The sequence below is a fragment of the Eumetopias jubatus genome, unplaced genomic scaffold (assembly GCF_037043125.1).
Source record: "Eumetopias jubatus isolate StellerSeaLion01/CBP00866 unplaced genomic scaffold, mEumJub1_p1.0 scaffold_3, whole genome shotgun sequence".
NCBI classification, from domain to species: domain Eukaryota; kingdom Metazoa; phylum Chordata; class Mammalia; order Carnivora; family Otariidae; genus Eumetopias; species Eumetopias jubatus.
Window position 1 is genome coordinate 160,575,957 of NW_028274809.1, and position 16,446 is coordinate 160,592,402.

General features: G+C 34.3%; 1 protein-coding gene across 3 annotated transcripts in view; it reads left to right on the forward strand.

The window, feature by feature from the left end:
• Nucleotides 1–16,446, forward strand: part of PIBF1 (progesterone immunomodulatory binding factor 1) — a 231,209-nt gene that overhangs the window by 119,225 nt on the left and 95,538 nt on the right. For all 3 annotated transcript variants that reach the window (XM_088021857.1, XM_088021859.1, XM_028106141.2), the window contains exons 11-13: nt 1,574–1,739; nt 8,080–8,230; nt 13,566–13,656. In XM_088021857.1, the coding sequence (XP_087877983.1) occupies nt 1,574–1,739; nt 8,080–8,230; nt 13,566–13,656 (408 nt within the window). The remainder of the gene's footprint in view (nt 1–1,573; nt 1,740–8,079; nt 8,231–13,565; nt 13,657–16,446) is intronic.

The following is a 16,446-nucleotide window of genomic DNA, read 5'->3' on the forward strand; positions in this document are numbered from 1 at the left end:
TTATATATATATATATATATATATATATATAATTACTGGCAGGACTTTCCAAAAAGTTAAACACACAAGCTGGCATTTATTTAAAAGCCTTGCTATATCTTAAATCATGTGTACCAATATACATTGAACTTCCACCAATCTGAATGTGAAATGTTTTTATCAAAGACAAAAAAGTATCAAGAGTGAAGTAGCCAAGAGCAAATACCTAATCCATATCTTCTCTGACTGTACTTTGAATGTTTTTGTTATTGTCACATAGCGAAATGACCTTTAAAAAGCTTATCTGACCTCAGAAATCTCAGTTAAGAATATCACATAGTCATGGAAAGATCATTGCTGTAGAGTCTAAATAGAGCTGGATTTGAGACCCAACCTGAAATTTACTGGCAGCTTCTTCCTGTTAAGGAAATTCTCTGACATCACCTGAGCCTTTGGTTCTTCATCTGAAAAATCCCTAATAGAGTTGTGATAAGGATTACATGAGATACCCTGGATAAAATACACTGTGCTGCTTCCCTGCTGTACACATACTCTTGTTTCTTCTCTCTACAGCACTTCCCACCCCAAACCTCCTCATACACTCCCCACCACACACGTACATCCATACAAACCAAATTATGTCTCTCCTTCCTCTATGTTCCCATTGAACCTAGGGACTACCCTATTGAAGCACTTGCCATACTCTATTGAATTTTCATGTTTATTTGCCTATCTTCCCCAGAAAACTAACTTGTTTAAGAGGAGGGAAACCGTCTTGTCTACCATTATATATACATTTACCTAGCATAGTGACTAGCTAAATATTTGAATAAATGAATTTTAATAACATAATCTAGCATTCTATTGGGCTCATAATAGGCTCCTAAAACAGTATAATGTTTCTGTGTTTTTCTCTCTAGAACATAATCATCCTAAAAAATTTTCAAATTTATAATAGGTGGTGATTTATATATGGAAAGGGTTTTATTACTAGTTAGACCTATGGAATGAAGAAAACGTTCCTTATCTGTGTTGTAATATTACTACTTGTTATATATTTATCTCAGTAATCTGTGCATTATGTTTTCTTGTAATATCCAAATATATATATTTACTAACTTAAAAATTTATTTTACAAAAGTCCTAAGAATTTGCAGTCCAATGTGCATATTTCCTGCCATCCTCCATCTGACATTACTTAGAAACAGCAAGCTTGGAATCAGTTTTGCTATAGATTTAAGAAGGCCTTTGAAATGTATAGAAATTAAATCATTTTAAGCAATATAACTGAAACTTGCTCTTACTATTTTTTATTTTAAATGTCTTACAAAATAATAGGCAATAATTATTTGGGGATGGAAGGAATAAAAATAAGGGAGCAATAGAAGTAGTTTAGTTAGTATGTTTTCTTCTCCAGACTTAGCATATTTCCATACATATGCCCTTCTAAATTATTTACAAAAGCTTTGCTGTATAAATATAAGTTATTAACTACATAATAATATGGGGGTGTAGAAAAAGTAGAAGTAATGTTTATGTTTATATAAATCATTGAGATTTCTGTAGAGTCTCATAATCATTCTGCTTCTTTCAGGTACAGAGAACTGCAACTTAGTACAGAAAGCAAAGTAACAGAATATCTCCATCAAAGTAAATTAAAATCTTTTGAAAGTGAGCGTGTTCAACTTATCCAAGAGGAAACTGCAAGAAATCTCACACAGTGTCAATTGGAATGTGAAAAATATCAGAAAAAATTAGAGGTACATATATAGACTTTTCTTTTAAAATTAGCAGAACAGGGGCACCTGGGTGTCTCCATAGGCTAAGCGTCCAACTCTTGGTTTCAGCCCAGGTCCTGATCTCAGGTTGGTGAGGTTGAGCTCCATGTTGGACTCCATGCTCCACATGTAGTCTGCTTGAGATTCTTTTCCCCACCCTCTCCATCTCCCCTTTGTTCCCCACCCCTGCTCACACACTCACCCCCTCCTCCCTTTCTCTCTCTCTCATAAAAAAAAAAAAAAAATCTTAAGAAAAAAAAAAAATCTTAAAAAAAAAAAAAAAAGTAGCATAACATGGGGCTCCTGGCTGGCTCAGTTAGTGGAACATGCATCTCTTGATCTCGGGGTCAGGAGTTAGAGCCTCACTTTGGGCATAGAGTTTAATTTTAAAAAATAATTTAAAAATGTAATAAAATTAGCTTAACACGTAAGCTTAATAAGTACAAGGTCAAAATCATATTTAGTTTTATTTTACCTGTAAGACCTAGCACTGCCCTGCATGTGTACATGTGCACACACACACACAAAATATGTATATTTCAGAAAGACGTGTAACAAAAAGGACTAGAATTGCTAGGAAAAAGAAAGAAAGAAAAAGATCATTCACAATAGCAACTAAAAATATATAATTACTTGGAATAGTGCAGAGCCTATATCAAGAAAAGCATACAACTTCACTAATATATAAGAAATACTATCTGAAAGGTAATATGCAATATTACATATTTTTCTATTTTTATCAAGTGATATATTTTTTTTTTAAGATTTATTTATTTATTTGAGAGAGAGAGAGCACATGAGAGGGGGGAGGGTCAGAGGGAGAAGCAGACTCCCTGCCGAGCAGGGAGCCTGATGCGGGACTCGATCCCGGGACTCCAGGATCATGACCTGAGCCGAAGGCAGTCGCTTAACCAACTGAGCCACCCAGGCGCCCTCAAGTGATATATTTTTAATCAAATGCTAGCATGCTCTTTTTTAACTGAACAAAGTAATTTGTAGTATAAGTAGAAGAAAAAACAATCAATTTTTCAGGTTTACTTATTTATTAGAAAGAGCACGTGTGCATATGGTGGGAGGGGCAAAAGGGGAGAATCTTCAAGCAGACTCCCCACTGAAAGTGGGGCTCAGTCTTTCAACACTGAGATGATGACCTGAGCCAAAACCAAGAGTTGGATGCTCAACCGACTGAGCCACCCAGGTGCCCCAAGAATAATCAGTTTTTGAAGATTGTTAAAAAGAAATAAGAAATATGTATCACATTTTAAAATTCATTCTGAGGGCACCTGGGTGGCTCAGTTGGTTCAGCAACTGCCTTCAGCTCAGGTCATGATCCTGGAGTCCCGGGATCGAGTCCTGCATCGGGCTCCCTGCTCAGCGGGGAGTCTGCTTCTCCCTCTGACCCTCTTCCCTCTCGTGCTCTCTATCTCTCATTCTCTCTCTCAAATAAATAAAATCTTTAAAAAAAAAAGAATGTATTCATTGTAAAGGTTATATTACAAATTGGGGGAAAAGTGGATTGGACAACAAATAGTGCTGTGATCATCATTTGAGTATTTAAAGAAAATAGTTACTTGTATGCTTCACATTGCATATCAAAGTAAAACTCAGATGGATCCTAGCTAAATGTAAATACAGAACTGTAAAACTATTAAAAGTAAATACAGGGGCGCCTGGGTGGTTCAGTCGGTTAAGCAACTACCTTCAGCTCAGGTCACGATCCCAGGATCCTGGGATTGAGTCCAATTGGGCTCCCTGCTCAGCGGGGAGCCTGCTTCTCCCTCTCCCTCTGCCTGCCGCTCTGCCTACTTGTGCTGTCAAATAAATAAAAATTTTAAAAATCTTTTTAAAAAAGGTAAATACAGATGAAATTTTATATTATGTCAGTTTGGGGATTAATTCTGTTGATCTGTTGATTAAAAACAGGAAGAAATCATATAGGAAAAATAAAATCTTTAATGCTTCCGTGTTTAAAAAAAAGTTTGAATAATATTAAAGGGCAAAATGAAGACTGAAAAGTAATATTCATGTTATGTAAGAGAAAAGGCTTGTCTCCTTACTTTTAAAAGATCTCTTATCAAAAGGACATACCTTCCTCTTCTAGAGAATAGGTGGGAAGAAGGAATGAACTGTTTCCAAGAAAAGACATGCAAATTGCCGAGAAATAGACAAAAACATGTATTCTCCCTAAGCACTACAGAAATGTAAAATTAAACTCTTTTCTACTTTTACATGGGTCTGTTTGTTGTTTTCAAACTGCTGGCAAGAGTACCCTTAAAAGGGAAACCTCAAGCAGTTAGAAAACAGAACATCTCTTCTGGAGGACAATATGGTGACCTATGTTAAAGTCCTTAAAAAATCGATCCAGTAGGGGCACCTAGGTAGCTCAGTCCATTAAGCAGCTGCCCTCAGCTCAGGTCATGATCCTGGAGTCCCGGGATCGAGCCCCACGTTGAGCCCCACATTGGGCTCCCCACTCAGCAGGGAGTCTGCTTCTCCCTCTGCCCTTCACCCTGCTCGTGCACACCCTCTCCCCTCTCTCTGTCTCAAATAAATAAATAAAATCCTTAAAAAAAATTTGATCCAGTAATTTTAAAGGAATTTTACCTGAAGAAATAATAAGAGATGCTTGTAAAGGTTTATATTAATGGACTATATCATGGCATTATTTATTATAGTAAAAATTGGAATTTATTTAAATAGTTGATAATTAAACAATTTTCAGTTAGTATATTTTGAACCAAATTTTTTGCTATATTCATGTATTCTATGGTTACATGTAGTCATGTTCCTGAATATTTTAGATTTGTGGGAAATACTCATTTAAAAAATTGAAAGATGTAATAATGTCATTAGCATGATTAATTAGCTAATGATGTAAGTTTTCATTACAATAATCTCTCAGAGATTACATTTCTGAAAAGTAATAGGTAAAACTAGGATTAACAAGATAAAGGTTCTCACAGAAAATAAAGCCTTAGGAAAAAAAATAAAGATGATATTAAATACATATATATTTAAAAAAACAGAAGCAAAAATTGTAGGTGGTGTATACTTCTAAAGCAAACCAGTGTTCAGCATTTAAAACTTTTTCAAATACCTTCTTCTGGAACCTACTGTAGTCATAATCTGCAACAGCAGATTCTCCCACACATTTTCAATTAGACTATTTGATCGGCTCTAATTTGAAATTCATCTTTTACAAGTTATATTTTCCATGGTTCAGATTTCATAATTCCTAGCAAAATGCCTTCCCTTTTTTGTTGTTTTTTTTTTTCCCCAAATTGGATGACTGTGCTTGAGGGTGTGTCTCAGGGTAGGTAGAAGGGGGATGGGAGGTATAGATAGGAAGACAGGGCAGCACTTCCTTCTCTGTACTTCTGACACAGACATTTCACTAAATAATACTTTACAACACACGGTACTGATGTTTCCTGAACCATTCTATTTTACTATTTTTAGATGGTTGCAGTCCATATTGATTTCATGATCTCTTAGGTTACAACTTGCAGTATGAAAACCACTCTCCCATAGACCTACCCACTTGGTTAGTGAATGAGTTGACTAGCAATTATTGTGGGGTTTTTTGTGTGTAAAGGTTATGGAGAAAACTTTGTAAAACATACTATGATTCTGAAAACTGATTGATAAAACTGAGGCTTTAGGGGAATTTCTTTACATTTTTTCTTCCATTAAACTGGGAGCCTTGAGGGGACAGGGACTAATCATTTATCATTGTGTCACCAATACCTAACACAGTGCTTTGCTGATGGTAGACGCTCAGTAAATAATGAATGAATGAATGGTTTGACAAGTTTTACTAAACTGTACTATTGTTCTAATCCATTTTTCTGTAATACTGGAAAGTATTTCTAAAACAGTTCTTTTTTATAATGAATTTAGAGAGAAATAAATTTGTGAAGGATAAAGTTTGTTGTATTTATATACTTTTCTGTGTCTTTTACCCAATATTCTCATTGATTTATAGCTTGGAGACAATTTATTGTACTTTAATTATCAATTGGCAAAGTCTCCCAGAACACTGGCTTTATATTTTTATCTCTTTTTAAAGCAATTATTGACCTATAGTTTTGTATTATCATTCTGTTTTTAAAGGAAGGAAATATCCACTGTGAAATCTTAATATCTAATGGATTTCTAAAAGCAGCTGATGATCTATTTTATGCATTCATGTTCAAACTCAAATGTTCATGTATTGGTTTTTCCTAAAGAATCTTTCCTATGATAACCTTCCATAGGTCTAATAATCAAGATCTTCTTTGGCTTTTCAGTAATAAATGTATTTATAGCAACCACTCAGACAAATCCACAGTAAAAGGGAATTCTCCACCATAGAGTACAGAGGTGTCAGGTGTTTCTGGCGATCTCTCCTCTGTGTTATGAAGAGAGAATTTTAAATTGTATCTCTCAATTTAATACTACTTTTAAAATCTCTTATTAAAATAATACTTTATGAAATACCCCATCTTCAACATTTTGATTGTTTATCTCTTTAGAGATCCACTTCTGCAGTTTTTCATTGTGTGGTGTTTTTACTGAGGGAGGTAGGGTACAAATGAAAAGTATCAGCTGTGCTGTGAGAATAATCATTTAGCAGTGTCCTTACTGATCCTCTCTTTTGACCGTGGAATTAGTGTCATCAGCCACCAAAGTCTTAATGAATTACATCTCAATATAATAAATTATATGAAAGCTCTAGATTATTTCACTGACTAGCAATTTAGTTATAATGAATTAATAAGTCTCTAGAAAACATATTCCCAGCTGGCAAGAATAAAGAAGAAATAATACTAAAAGATGAATTTTCTTTTTCTGATCCAGTCAGGGACACTAAAATCATCCCATCATCATCATTATAATTATCATCATAATCATCATTATTCCCATGTTATTCTTTCTTTATCCTCCAAAGGAGTAAATGTGGAAGGTGGGGGATAATGTTTAATTTACTTTGGGGAGAAGTTTTGATGGAAATAATTAAAGGAAAATAAGATAGAATAGGTTAAGGAAACTGTAATTTCTGTTTGTAAAACCTGGAAATAGATCTGCATCTTTTCCTTTTTCCACATCTTGGAAGCATACAATCACATACATTTGTTAAGGGAACTTTATGTCATGAGAGAAAATAAGTTGTGTTAAAAATTGTTTCATTATAGAGAATTCCAAGCAATTAAGCAGGTGGATCTCTATGTCTGCGAGCCATTTAATACAACGTTCTCATAATTCTTACAGTAGTAATTGTATTTTTCAGACTTACATACAGACTTGTATTCTAGGCACTGTGCTAATAATTAGCTCTGCGAATATATCATCTTATGTAATCCTTCCAACAATGTTTTGAGGTAGGCCTAGACAGAATAATTGCCTAAGATCCACAACTAATAAGTGTCAAAGCCAGCATTGAAATACAACTCTTTCTGGATACAAACCCATACTCTTAACCATAATATTCTGTTGCTTCTAAGGAAGTACTACATTGCTTATGCTGTACTGGGAAGCAAGTGTAATACCACTGCATAATTTAGTCTGTTCTAGTTAGTCAACTCTCTAGATAATTGGAGTATAATTTAAGCATTAAAACATTTCCTGTGCCACTAGAAATATCTCCTTTTTTTTTAGTGAATTCATTATCATCATAGTGATTCCTTCAACATATCACCATTGAAGAATGTAGGATTTTTTGTTCTTATACAAAATAACTCCAATTTCCATATCTCTTTTTTTATAATTTTTTAACTCCTTCCTTTCTATACAAAGGCATTTTTTGTTACTGCCCCAAGTGCACTTCATATTTATCATTTTAATCTGTTGCTTTGAATTTATGATTGTTCAAGAAACCAGAAATCTCATTAAAACCATGGTAAGCATAGATGAAATAAGCTCTGATGGAAAACTGAAGGATGAGTATATCATTTTTACACACAGCTTTGTAAGCCTGCAAGCCTTTCTCCAGTGGCTAAAATTGCCAAATAAATGACCTTCTGGTAAGTATGGCACTCCTGCATTTTCTTAGTTCTAACAAGTAAATGCTAATCTTACTCCTATAACTATTTCAAAGTTTTAAATTTGTTTTTTATTCACTTCATACAATAACGTGCTTGATAATTTTCAGTTACAGATGAATGAATTATTTGCCTTAGAAATAAATGTATCCTACGTCCTCAGTCATCTCAATCGAGCTACTTTCTCATATTAAAATCATTAGAGGGGAAAAAATGTGAAAGTATTTTTGTGTCACATATTTGTCTTTAACTGTTAACCTTGTTTAATTCTGCCTTTGCAATTTTTTTTCTTCCACTGTTAGGTTTTAACTAAAGAATTTTACAGTCTCCAAGCTTCTTCTGAAAAACGCATTACTGAACTTCAGTCACGAAACTCTGAGCATCAGGCAAGGCTAGACATTTATGAGAGATTGGAAAGAGAGCTCGATGAAATAATAATGCAAACTGCAGAAAGTAAGTCTCCCACTATCTCACACACACAACTCTTTTTCTGGCAGCACAAGGAACCTGGTATTGTTTCTAAAACCGCTTTGGTATGTTTCTTTAAAATCCAGTTGGTGACTTTCAAAAAATATATATCTTACATTTTAAAAATTAATTAATCTTAATTTCAGTAGTTGGCACTTAAAAAATCAGTTAACTATGACAGATTTTATCTTTTCATTTATACAGTTCCTCATCGAACAGTTAAAAGTTTACATGTGCCAGGATCTGGGGCTTTGGAGTTCACATGATAATTCTTCCTGATGAGAGTTCCTAACCTAGACCACTGGAAGAAACAAACATATTGGGGCGCCTGGGTGGCTCAGTCGTTAAGCGTCTGCCTTCAGCTCAGGTCATGATCTCAGGGTCCTGGGGTGGAGCCCCGCATCAGGCTCCCTGCTCAGCGGGAAGCCTCTTTCTCCCTCTCCCACTCCCCCTGTTTGTGTTCCCTCTCTCGCTGTCTCTCTCTGTCAAATAAATAAAAAAATCTTAAAAAAAAAAAAAAGACAAACATATTGAAGATAAAGTAGCAAGATACATGCTATTAGCAAGAAATAGGCATTTCTCAGTGGAAATACAGAAGAGGTTGTAAGTTAATTCCACCTTGGTGTTGAGGAATACAGTACCTAAGAGGGGAGGTGACGCTTTGAATGAGTCGTAGAAAACAAATTCCTTGAATATACCTGGTTATAATCCTGGACCTTCAATTTCTACTTCTTCTGTTTCCTCTAACTACACAATCTTCCTGTGTTATCCTTGGTGTTAAGGAATATTTTAAATTAACCTTTCACCATCGACTGAGATGTTTGCTACAGCACATTATTTTTGTTCGAAAGTCAGAAATATCAGGGACATTCTTATCAAGTGGGTTTAAACTTCATTTGAAGTTGAATTCAAATCCATTTTGTGCACATTTTCTTGTAAAGGGTATGTTATATTTGTAGGCCCATTTAAGGAAAACTTTTGTTTCATTCCTATCAGTATCTTTCTTCCACTTCTAGGGTCAATATCTGATAACTGCAAGTTTCCAAATTTGTCTTCAGTGTCTTCCCTGGAGTCAGAGGAATCTCTATAAAATACAGATTTGATTGTACCTACCAAAATGGCTGAAGTTAGAAAGACTGGTTATAACAATGTTAGTGAGAATATAGAACAACTGCAATTTGGTATAAAACCAAACAACCTATCCAATAACACAGCAGTTCTATTCCTATGTATTTTGCCCAAGAGAAAAGAAAGCATATGCATACAAAAAGAGTTCTACCTGGATACTATTAGGAGCTGTATTCATGATAGTCAAAAACTAGCAACAACCCAGGAGACTATCACAGGAAAATGGCTAATCAAACCATAATACATTTTATATTGTAGACTACTACTCCTCAATAAAAAGAAACAAACTACTGATGTCTTCAGCAAATGGATGAATCTGAAAAACTTTATGCTTAGTCCTAGAAGCCTTATATGACTAAATTTACATAAAAATCTAGAAGAGGAGAAACTAATCTATAGTAAAAAAAAAAAATGCAGAACAGTGGTTGTATCTAAGGATGGTTGTCACCAAAAATTAAATGGGAAAAGAGATATTAGGGAACTTCCCAGGGTGTTGGAATTCTATATCTTAATAGGGTTTGTGTTACACATGTGTATATTTCTCAGAACTCACTGAATGGTAGACTTAAGATTTGTACCTCTTAACATATGTAAACTTAATTCTTTTAAAAAAGAACTATAAATAAATATTGAACTATAGTTGATAATTTACATGTTGAACTGTTGAGAAGTGAAGGACAAACATCTACAACTTACTTGGAAATACATTAGAAATGTAAGATAGATTTATAAATGTATATAGTGATAGATGTGTGATAAATTATGTACAATGCAGTGTTTAACTTAGAATCCAGATGTTGAGCTATACGAGTGTACACTATAAACATCTTTCAGCTTTTCCAGATGTGTAAATATTTTCTTAATAAAATTTTTTTTTTTTTTTTTGAGAGAGAGTGAACATGCAACCCAAGCAGAGTAGGAGGGGGGTGCTTGCAGAGGGAGAAGGAGAGAGAGAATCCTAAACAGGCTCTATGCCCAGCACAGAGCTGGATGCAGGGCTCAGTCTCACCACCCTGAGGTCATGATCTGAACCAAAATCAAGAGTCAGACACTTAACTGACTGAGCCACCCAGGCATCCCTCTTAATAAAATCTTTAGAAAAAATACAGAAATACATTTTTGCTTTGCTATTGTTTAAACCACCTTAAAATCATCTTAGAATAAAATATATTTTACTTGGAAGATAAGAAACTAGGTTCATCTCTATCCGTTCACAATGGAAATTAGAATATTCCTATCCTTAAAGAATACTTAGTAACAAAAATTTCAAAGATGTAGTACAAAACATTCTTTTTTAGTACTACATTGTGTACAATTTTCAAAGGATCACCATCTAATACAGCAAATTTCAGCTGATATGAAGATGGTTAGACTTTATTTATTAGGGTGTAATCGTGGCAAATGACATAGCCTATTTATACTTGAATTGCTCTTTATAATTAAATAAGTGTATTATTTGGATATTTGAGGAGTTTAGTTTTCAAAAAGCTCATCCAGTTGTTAGATGTATTGTGGGGTGCCTGGGTGGCCCAGTTGGTTAAATGTTGAACTCTTGATCTCAGGGTTGTGAGTTCAAATCCCACATTGGGTTCTATGCTGGGCATGGAGCCTACTAAAAGAAAGAGAAAGAAAAAAAAAAAAGAAAGAAAGAGAGTATTGCCCAGAAGCTAAATAAATTCCAATATAAAAAGAAAACCAGATTCTGGAAACCTGCTATCCATCTCATACTACTTGTAACCTCTGCAAGGCATTTGTCACATTTCTTGAGACACTGCTCTTGCTTCTCCAGAGTCACCTGCCTTTCTTTCTTCTCCATTGATTTTGTTGTCTCTTCTTCGAGCTAAACAGTTAGCTAATTGTTCACCGGGGGTTTTCCTCCTCAACAACTCTTTAATTCTTACTTACCTTCTCTCTGGATAATCTTATCCCTTTCCACAATTTCATTTACTGTCTGTAGGCTAATGATTCTGTAGATCTGTAAAGAGTTCTTGCAGTCATTAAAAGTGTAACATTTCTTACATTTTTTCTTCTGTCCATGAAACTTAACTAATTTTCTTGTATTCCTGATCTGTTAATTAAAGTCTAATCACCATCCAGCTTTTGTCAACCTTTATCTAGTGCCTTATCTCACCTCCACACCTATTCATTTGTCTAGAATCTAGCTTCTTTTCTTCATCCTCCATTGCTCTTAGGGACCATGTCTCAACTGGATTATTACTATAACTTGTGAGGGGTTCTCTGTGCCAATATAGGCGATTCTTTTCCCCATTATTAGAAGTTATTTTTCTACAATGTCAGCATCAACAACAACAATCTTTTGGTCATGTCACCTTTCTATTAGTTCCTTGTTGACTGTGGAATAAAATCCAAACTCCTTAGCCTAGCAAATAAGACTTTAGTTCCATTCCCAGTTGGAACTGAACCTACCTCTCTACTACTATTGTTCTCTAAGCTAACCCCATCCACTTATCTCACAGTTACTAAAATTCACAGCTCTGTGCCTTTACACATGCACAGGCCTTCCTGTGCCTTCTCTATGAATGTTAGTCTCCCCACACATTGTCCTCCTAATGTTTCTAGCTTAAGAAAAATGGTGGCACTCAGATATAGTTGCTCAGTGCTCTGTACTATTAAGACACATTCATATTGCTTTAGTACCATTTACCATGTTGTATAGTACATTGTTTCTGTACTTAAATCACCACTAGATTAGTTATCCCATGAGTTATCAATCCATTAGGTATTAAACTCAAATTTAAGATGTCCATTAATATCTAACTGATGGGTTTTTGAGATGTTAACTACATTTACCTTCTTCCTTCTGAATTTAGAGACAAGAGTCAGATAGGTATCTAAATGCCAGCTCTAACAGAGCCATTCTGCCATTCTGATAGAGCTGAATTGGAGAACTCATCTTGGATCTGAAGCCATGACAGCCGATAACAGTATTGGCAATGGCATATGTCATCTCTTGCTTCCACATTTCCCTGACAACTAATAATTCTGCCTCTGAGAACTGACCCTTGTTCGCCATGAAAAATAGGGATAAAATTGAAGGAAAACTGAAAAAATTTAAAATTCTTAGTGTGCCATAAAAGGATCAGTCAACAAATATATGCATATTACAGTAATGGACCTGCAAATAGCTTCACTTAATAATGTGAACTATGTGACTTTGCTTTAAATCTGGAACACTTCTGAAAGGTTTTGCTGGAAGCCTGCGTGGCTCAGTCAGTTAAAGCGGCTGCCTTCGGCTCAGGTCATGATCCCAGGGTCCTGGGATCGAGTCCCACATCGGGCTCCCTGCTTCCCCCTTCTGCCTGCCACTCCCCCTGCTTGTGCTCTCTCCCTCTCTCTTTCTAACAAATAAATAAATAAAGTCTTTAAAAAAAAAAAGATTTCTCTTTTTAATGTTAGAATAATGGTTGTTGTTAATGATGTTATAAAAATTGTTATATATCATTGACTGCTTTAATTTGAGCTAGTAAACCTTTAGTTTTTATGGACTTTATTTTTTAATCCCAACTGACAGTAAAATTGCCATTGCCTTTAAACTTTTTAACAATGAAATGTTAACCTGTCAGTTAAAATTCCTTCTGAAAAAGAGTGGGGTGACTGTGGCAGAATTTAGAAGTAAATGGTTTTGCTGAATTTTTTTCTAATTAAAAAAAAGGCCATCAATACATTGTTAGTACTGCACATTTTTCTCAGATTAGCCTACTTAAATGCACAGTTTCATTATTACTAGTTAAGATAAAGTTGTTCTGATAAAATAATGTACATCTTTCCTAATTAAAAATAGTCATTTCTTTTATCGAGAAGTAGTCAAATTGATGTTATCATTTCTTATTTATAATTATATAACATACATTCCATGTAAAAAGCCTTAGAATCATTCAGAATAACCAGTGTCTATATTATTATGCTTTATAACAAGAAACTTTAACATGTCATATGATGCAAGCCCTTACACCTTTTAAAAATAAATGGAACAAATTTAAGCAACCATATACTTTAAGAAATATGCTTCTACTTACAAATGGACTGTTTGAGATTATGCGTTAGCCCTTTCTAATGTTCTTATGCTCCCTGATTCATTAATATGACCCCTTTTTTTAATTTTCACTTCTGCTGTGCTTTTTAAGAAAAAAAAAAAGACTTATTTTACATCATACACTTTAATACTTTTCAGTTGAAAATGAAGATGAGGCTGAAAGGGTTCTTTTTTCCTATGGCTATGGTGCTAATGTTCCCACAACGGCCAAAAGACGACTAAAGCAAAGGTAAAATCAATATATATTTGTTTTACTTATCTACTCAAGCTAAATGTAATTACATTATGCTTTTTGATAATGTGCAAAGTTACTTTATTCTTAGTATGCATAAATATTAAATTGCTCACAGAATAAAGCAGAGTAAGTTATAATCATGCATTTCATGTATTTTTAAGTGAGTTTAATGGTCAGTAAAATAGAAGTGTACATTAGAATTTTCCTAGAATTAGATTCAGTGGTAATGACACCATTTTAATTTTATTTTCACATTAATTTCAAGTGAGTTACAAATGCTTTTGTACCAACAGTTTTCAGGTTAAAATTAATTAATTATGCTTCCTGTTCCTCTTGTTTTTTATTCAGCTGTGTATATTCCTTGACATATTTTTGAGAAAAAGAAAGAGGGAAGCAGGGAGAGAAAGAGATGAGATAGAATGTGTATTATGATTGAAAATGTAAAAGACTGTGAAGCCCAGAAAATTCGGGGGAGATCCACTCAAGATACTACTTAAAGTACACTAAGAGAAAAATTATATTAATCAGTTTTCTGGTTGACCTAGCTGATTTTTTTTTACCTAACTCCTTTCTCTCACTTTTTAATTCATCCTTCTGTGCAAAAACATCTCACTGCCCCATTTTCTACCATATCAAATCTAAATATTTCTGCCAGACCTCCAGGCCCCCCCTCCACCTGGCCCCACCTCTCCAGCCCCATTTGCTTCTCTACCCAAAATGAGGGCAGTATATCTCTGTGCTTATAAACATCTATTTTCTCCATAGGACACAACAGAGCATCTCTCTTACCTCATTAACTCTTGTTTCCCATGTCATTTCCCCAGCCATTTGGAAGGTTCCTCAACGTCAGCAACTGTATCTTATTCTTGTTTATTCTCTTTCTTTATGTAGCATGATGTAAGATACCTAGTAGAATTGTCTCTTCATCTGAGTATTTGAGGATTCAAAGCTGCTTATCTTTTATTTTTATATGAGTTGATTGAAACATTTAGAGACATTACACGCTGAGTAAGAAAAACAATTCATCCCAACTCTAATACTTTTGTAGAAACTTTGAAGTGATGGCTCAGAGAATAGAATGTCTTTAAGGCCGTGATGTAAGATATAGGCCATTTTATAACAAAACAAATGGATGCTTTGAATTTGTGTCCCTTACTGGTTAAAGAAAATATCTGGAAAAATTTTAGATCAAGGATAGGTGACTGTCAAGTGTCATTTTGTAGTTGGAATGGTTAATTCTGTCTGGTGAAGATGCACGTATTTCTAAATTATATATTATTTGAAAAATCAGTTAAAGCCCTGTTCCATTCGCATTCTCTGCCCACTCCCTCCATAGGTCACTAAGAGTGACCTCGGCTATTTTGTAATTATCAGCATATCACTGTTTTGGAGCATCATGTTGCCTAGGGAGGAGTAGAAATGTACTTTTGTGAGTAAGAGACTTCTTTGTCAGTGGGAAATGATTGGTAAATACTAAAAATTGAAATTTGAAGGAAAAGGTCTATTCTCTTCTTTTTTTAGCATATGAATCCTTCAAAAGAATCTTTGTCACAAGGGGGGGAAGAAAAAGGAATTTTGCTGTTGCAAGCTTTTTTCTTCAGCCCTAAATGCTGGGTTCTTCTAAAATGGAAAGCAATTATTGCTGTTACCTTACTTTTTTTTAAAGAATTTCCAAAAGCAGATGTTGATTTCTTAATAATTAGAGTGAAGATTTAAGGAACCACAACTGATTCATATTCTGAATAATCTTAACTATCCAAATATTTCTAAAGATTTTATCACTGAGCTATCTATGTGCCTTGAACAAGTGCCTAATGGGCATACTATTAATATCTCCTACCAGCTGGTGCCAGGCATTCATCTCATGGTGAACCAGAGGGTTATTTTGAGGAAGTGCTTCTCAGGTCATCTAAACTGAGTGAAGGGAAAGTAAGTCTAGATATCCAAAGAGGACATTTATGCATTCCTTTGCCCATTCATTCAACATCTTTTATTGAGTGTCTACTGTATGCACAAAACTGAGCAGTGGCAAAGAGGGTCGCTCTTTTAGGATCTGACACATTTCCAAAGTTTGCAAAGTCTATATTTCATTTTTTAGTAGATATTTGTAAAGAAGTCAGTGACTTTATGCTCTGTTTAACTTATTTAAGATGAAAGCAATGTAGCTTTTAAGAGAATCTGTATTTAATTCTTCACATTTAAAATTAAAGCAGTGGAAACTGAAGGTACATTATAAAACAACTCAATCAGAGCCACAAATGAAATGTTTGCGTAATAGTTTTCATTATACATTAGTCTATACCAAAATATATTAAAATTTCAAAGGAACTTATTTTCAACTGCTATACAATACATTCCATTCATACTGTGTTTGATGTAAAATCTCATACATTCAGCAACCAGATTTAGGTATGTTAGGGTAACGCTTAATTGGAGTAAATTTCTGATTATAAAAATAATACGTTTATTTTAGAAAATTGCTGGTAATCCTACCATCCAAAGATAACGATTCAAAATTTATATAGACACATATTTTCTTGCATATTTAAGATATTATGGTATGTAACGTGGAAGTTTAATTTATCTTATAATTCCATCTTGAACATTTTCTTGTATCATTGAATAGTCTCCAAAAAGATAATTTTTAATGGTTATCCAAAACTTTAATTTTTAGGCCTTTGGTTTTTGAGTTTCATGTTGTTAATAAATTCGATAGTCACTGAAAATTTTCACAGGTTGCCTGTTGCTACTCAAGGTATATTATGAAATTAAAATGAGAAAATG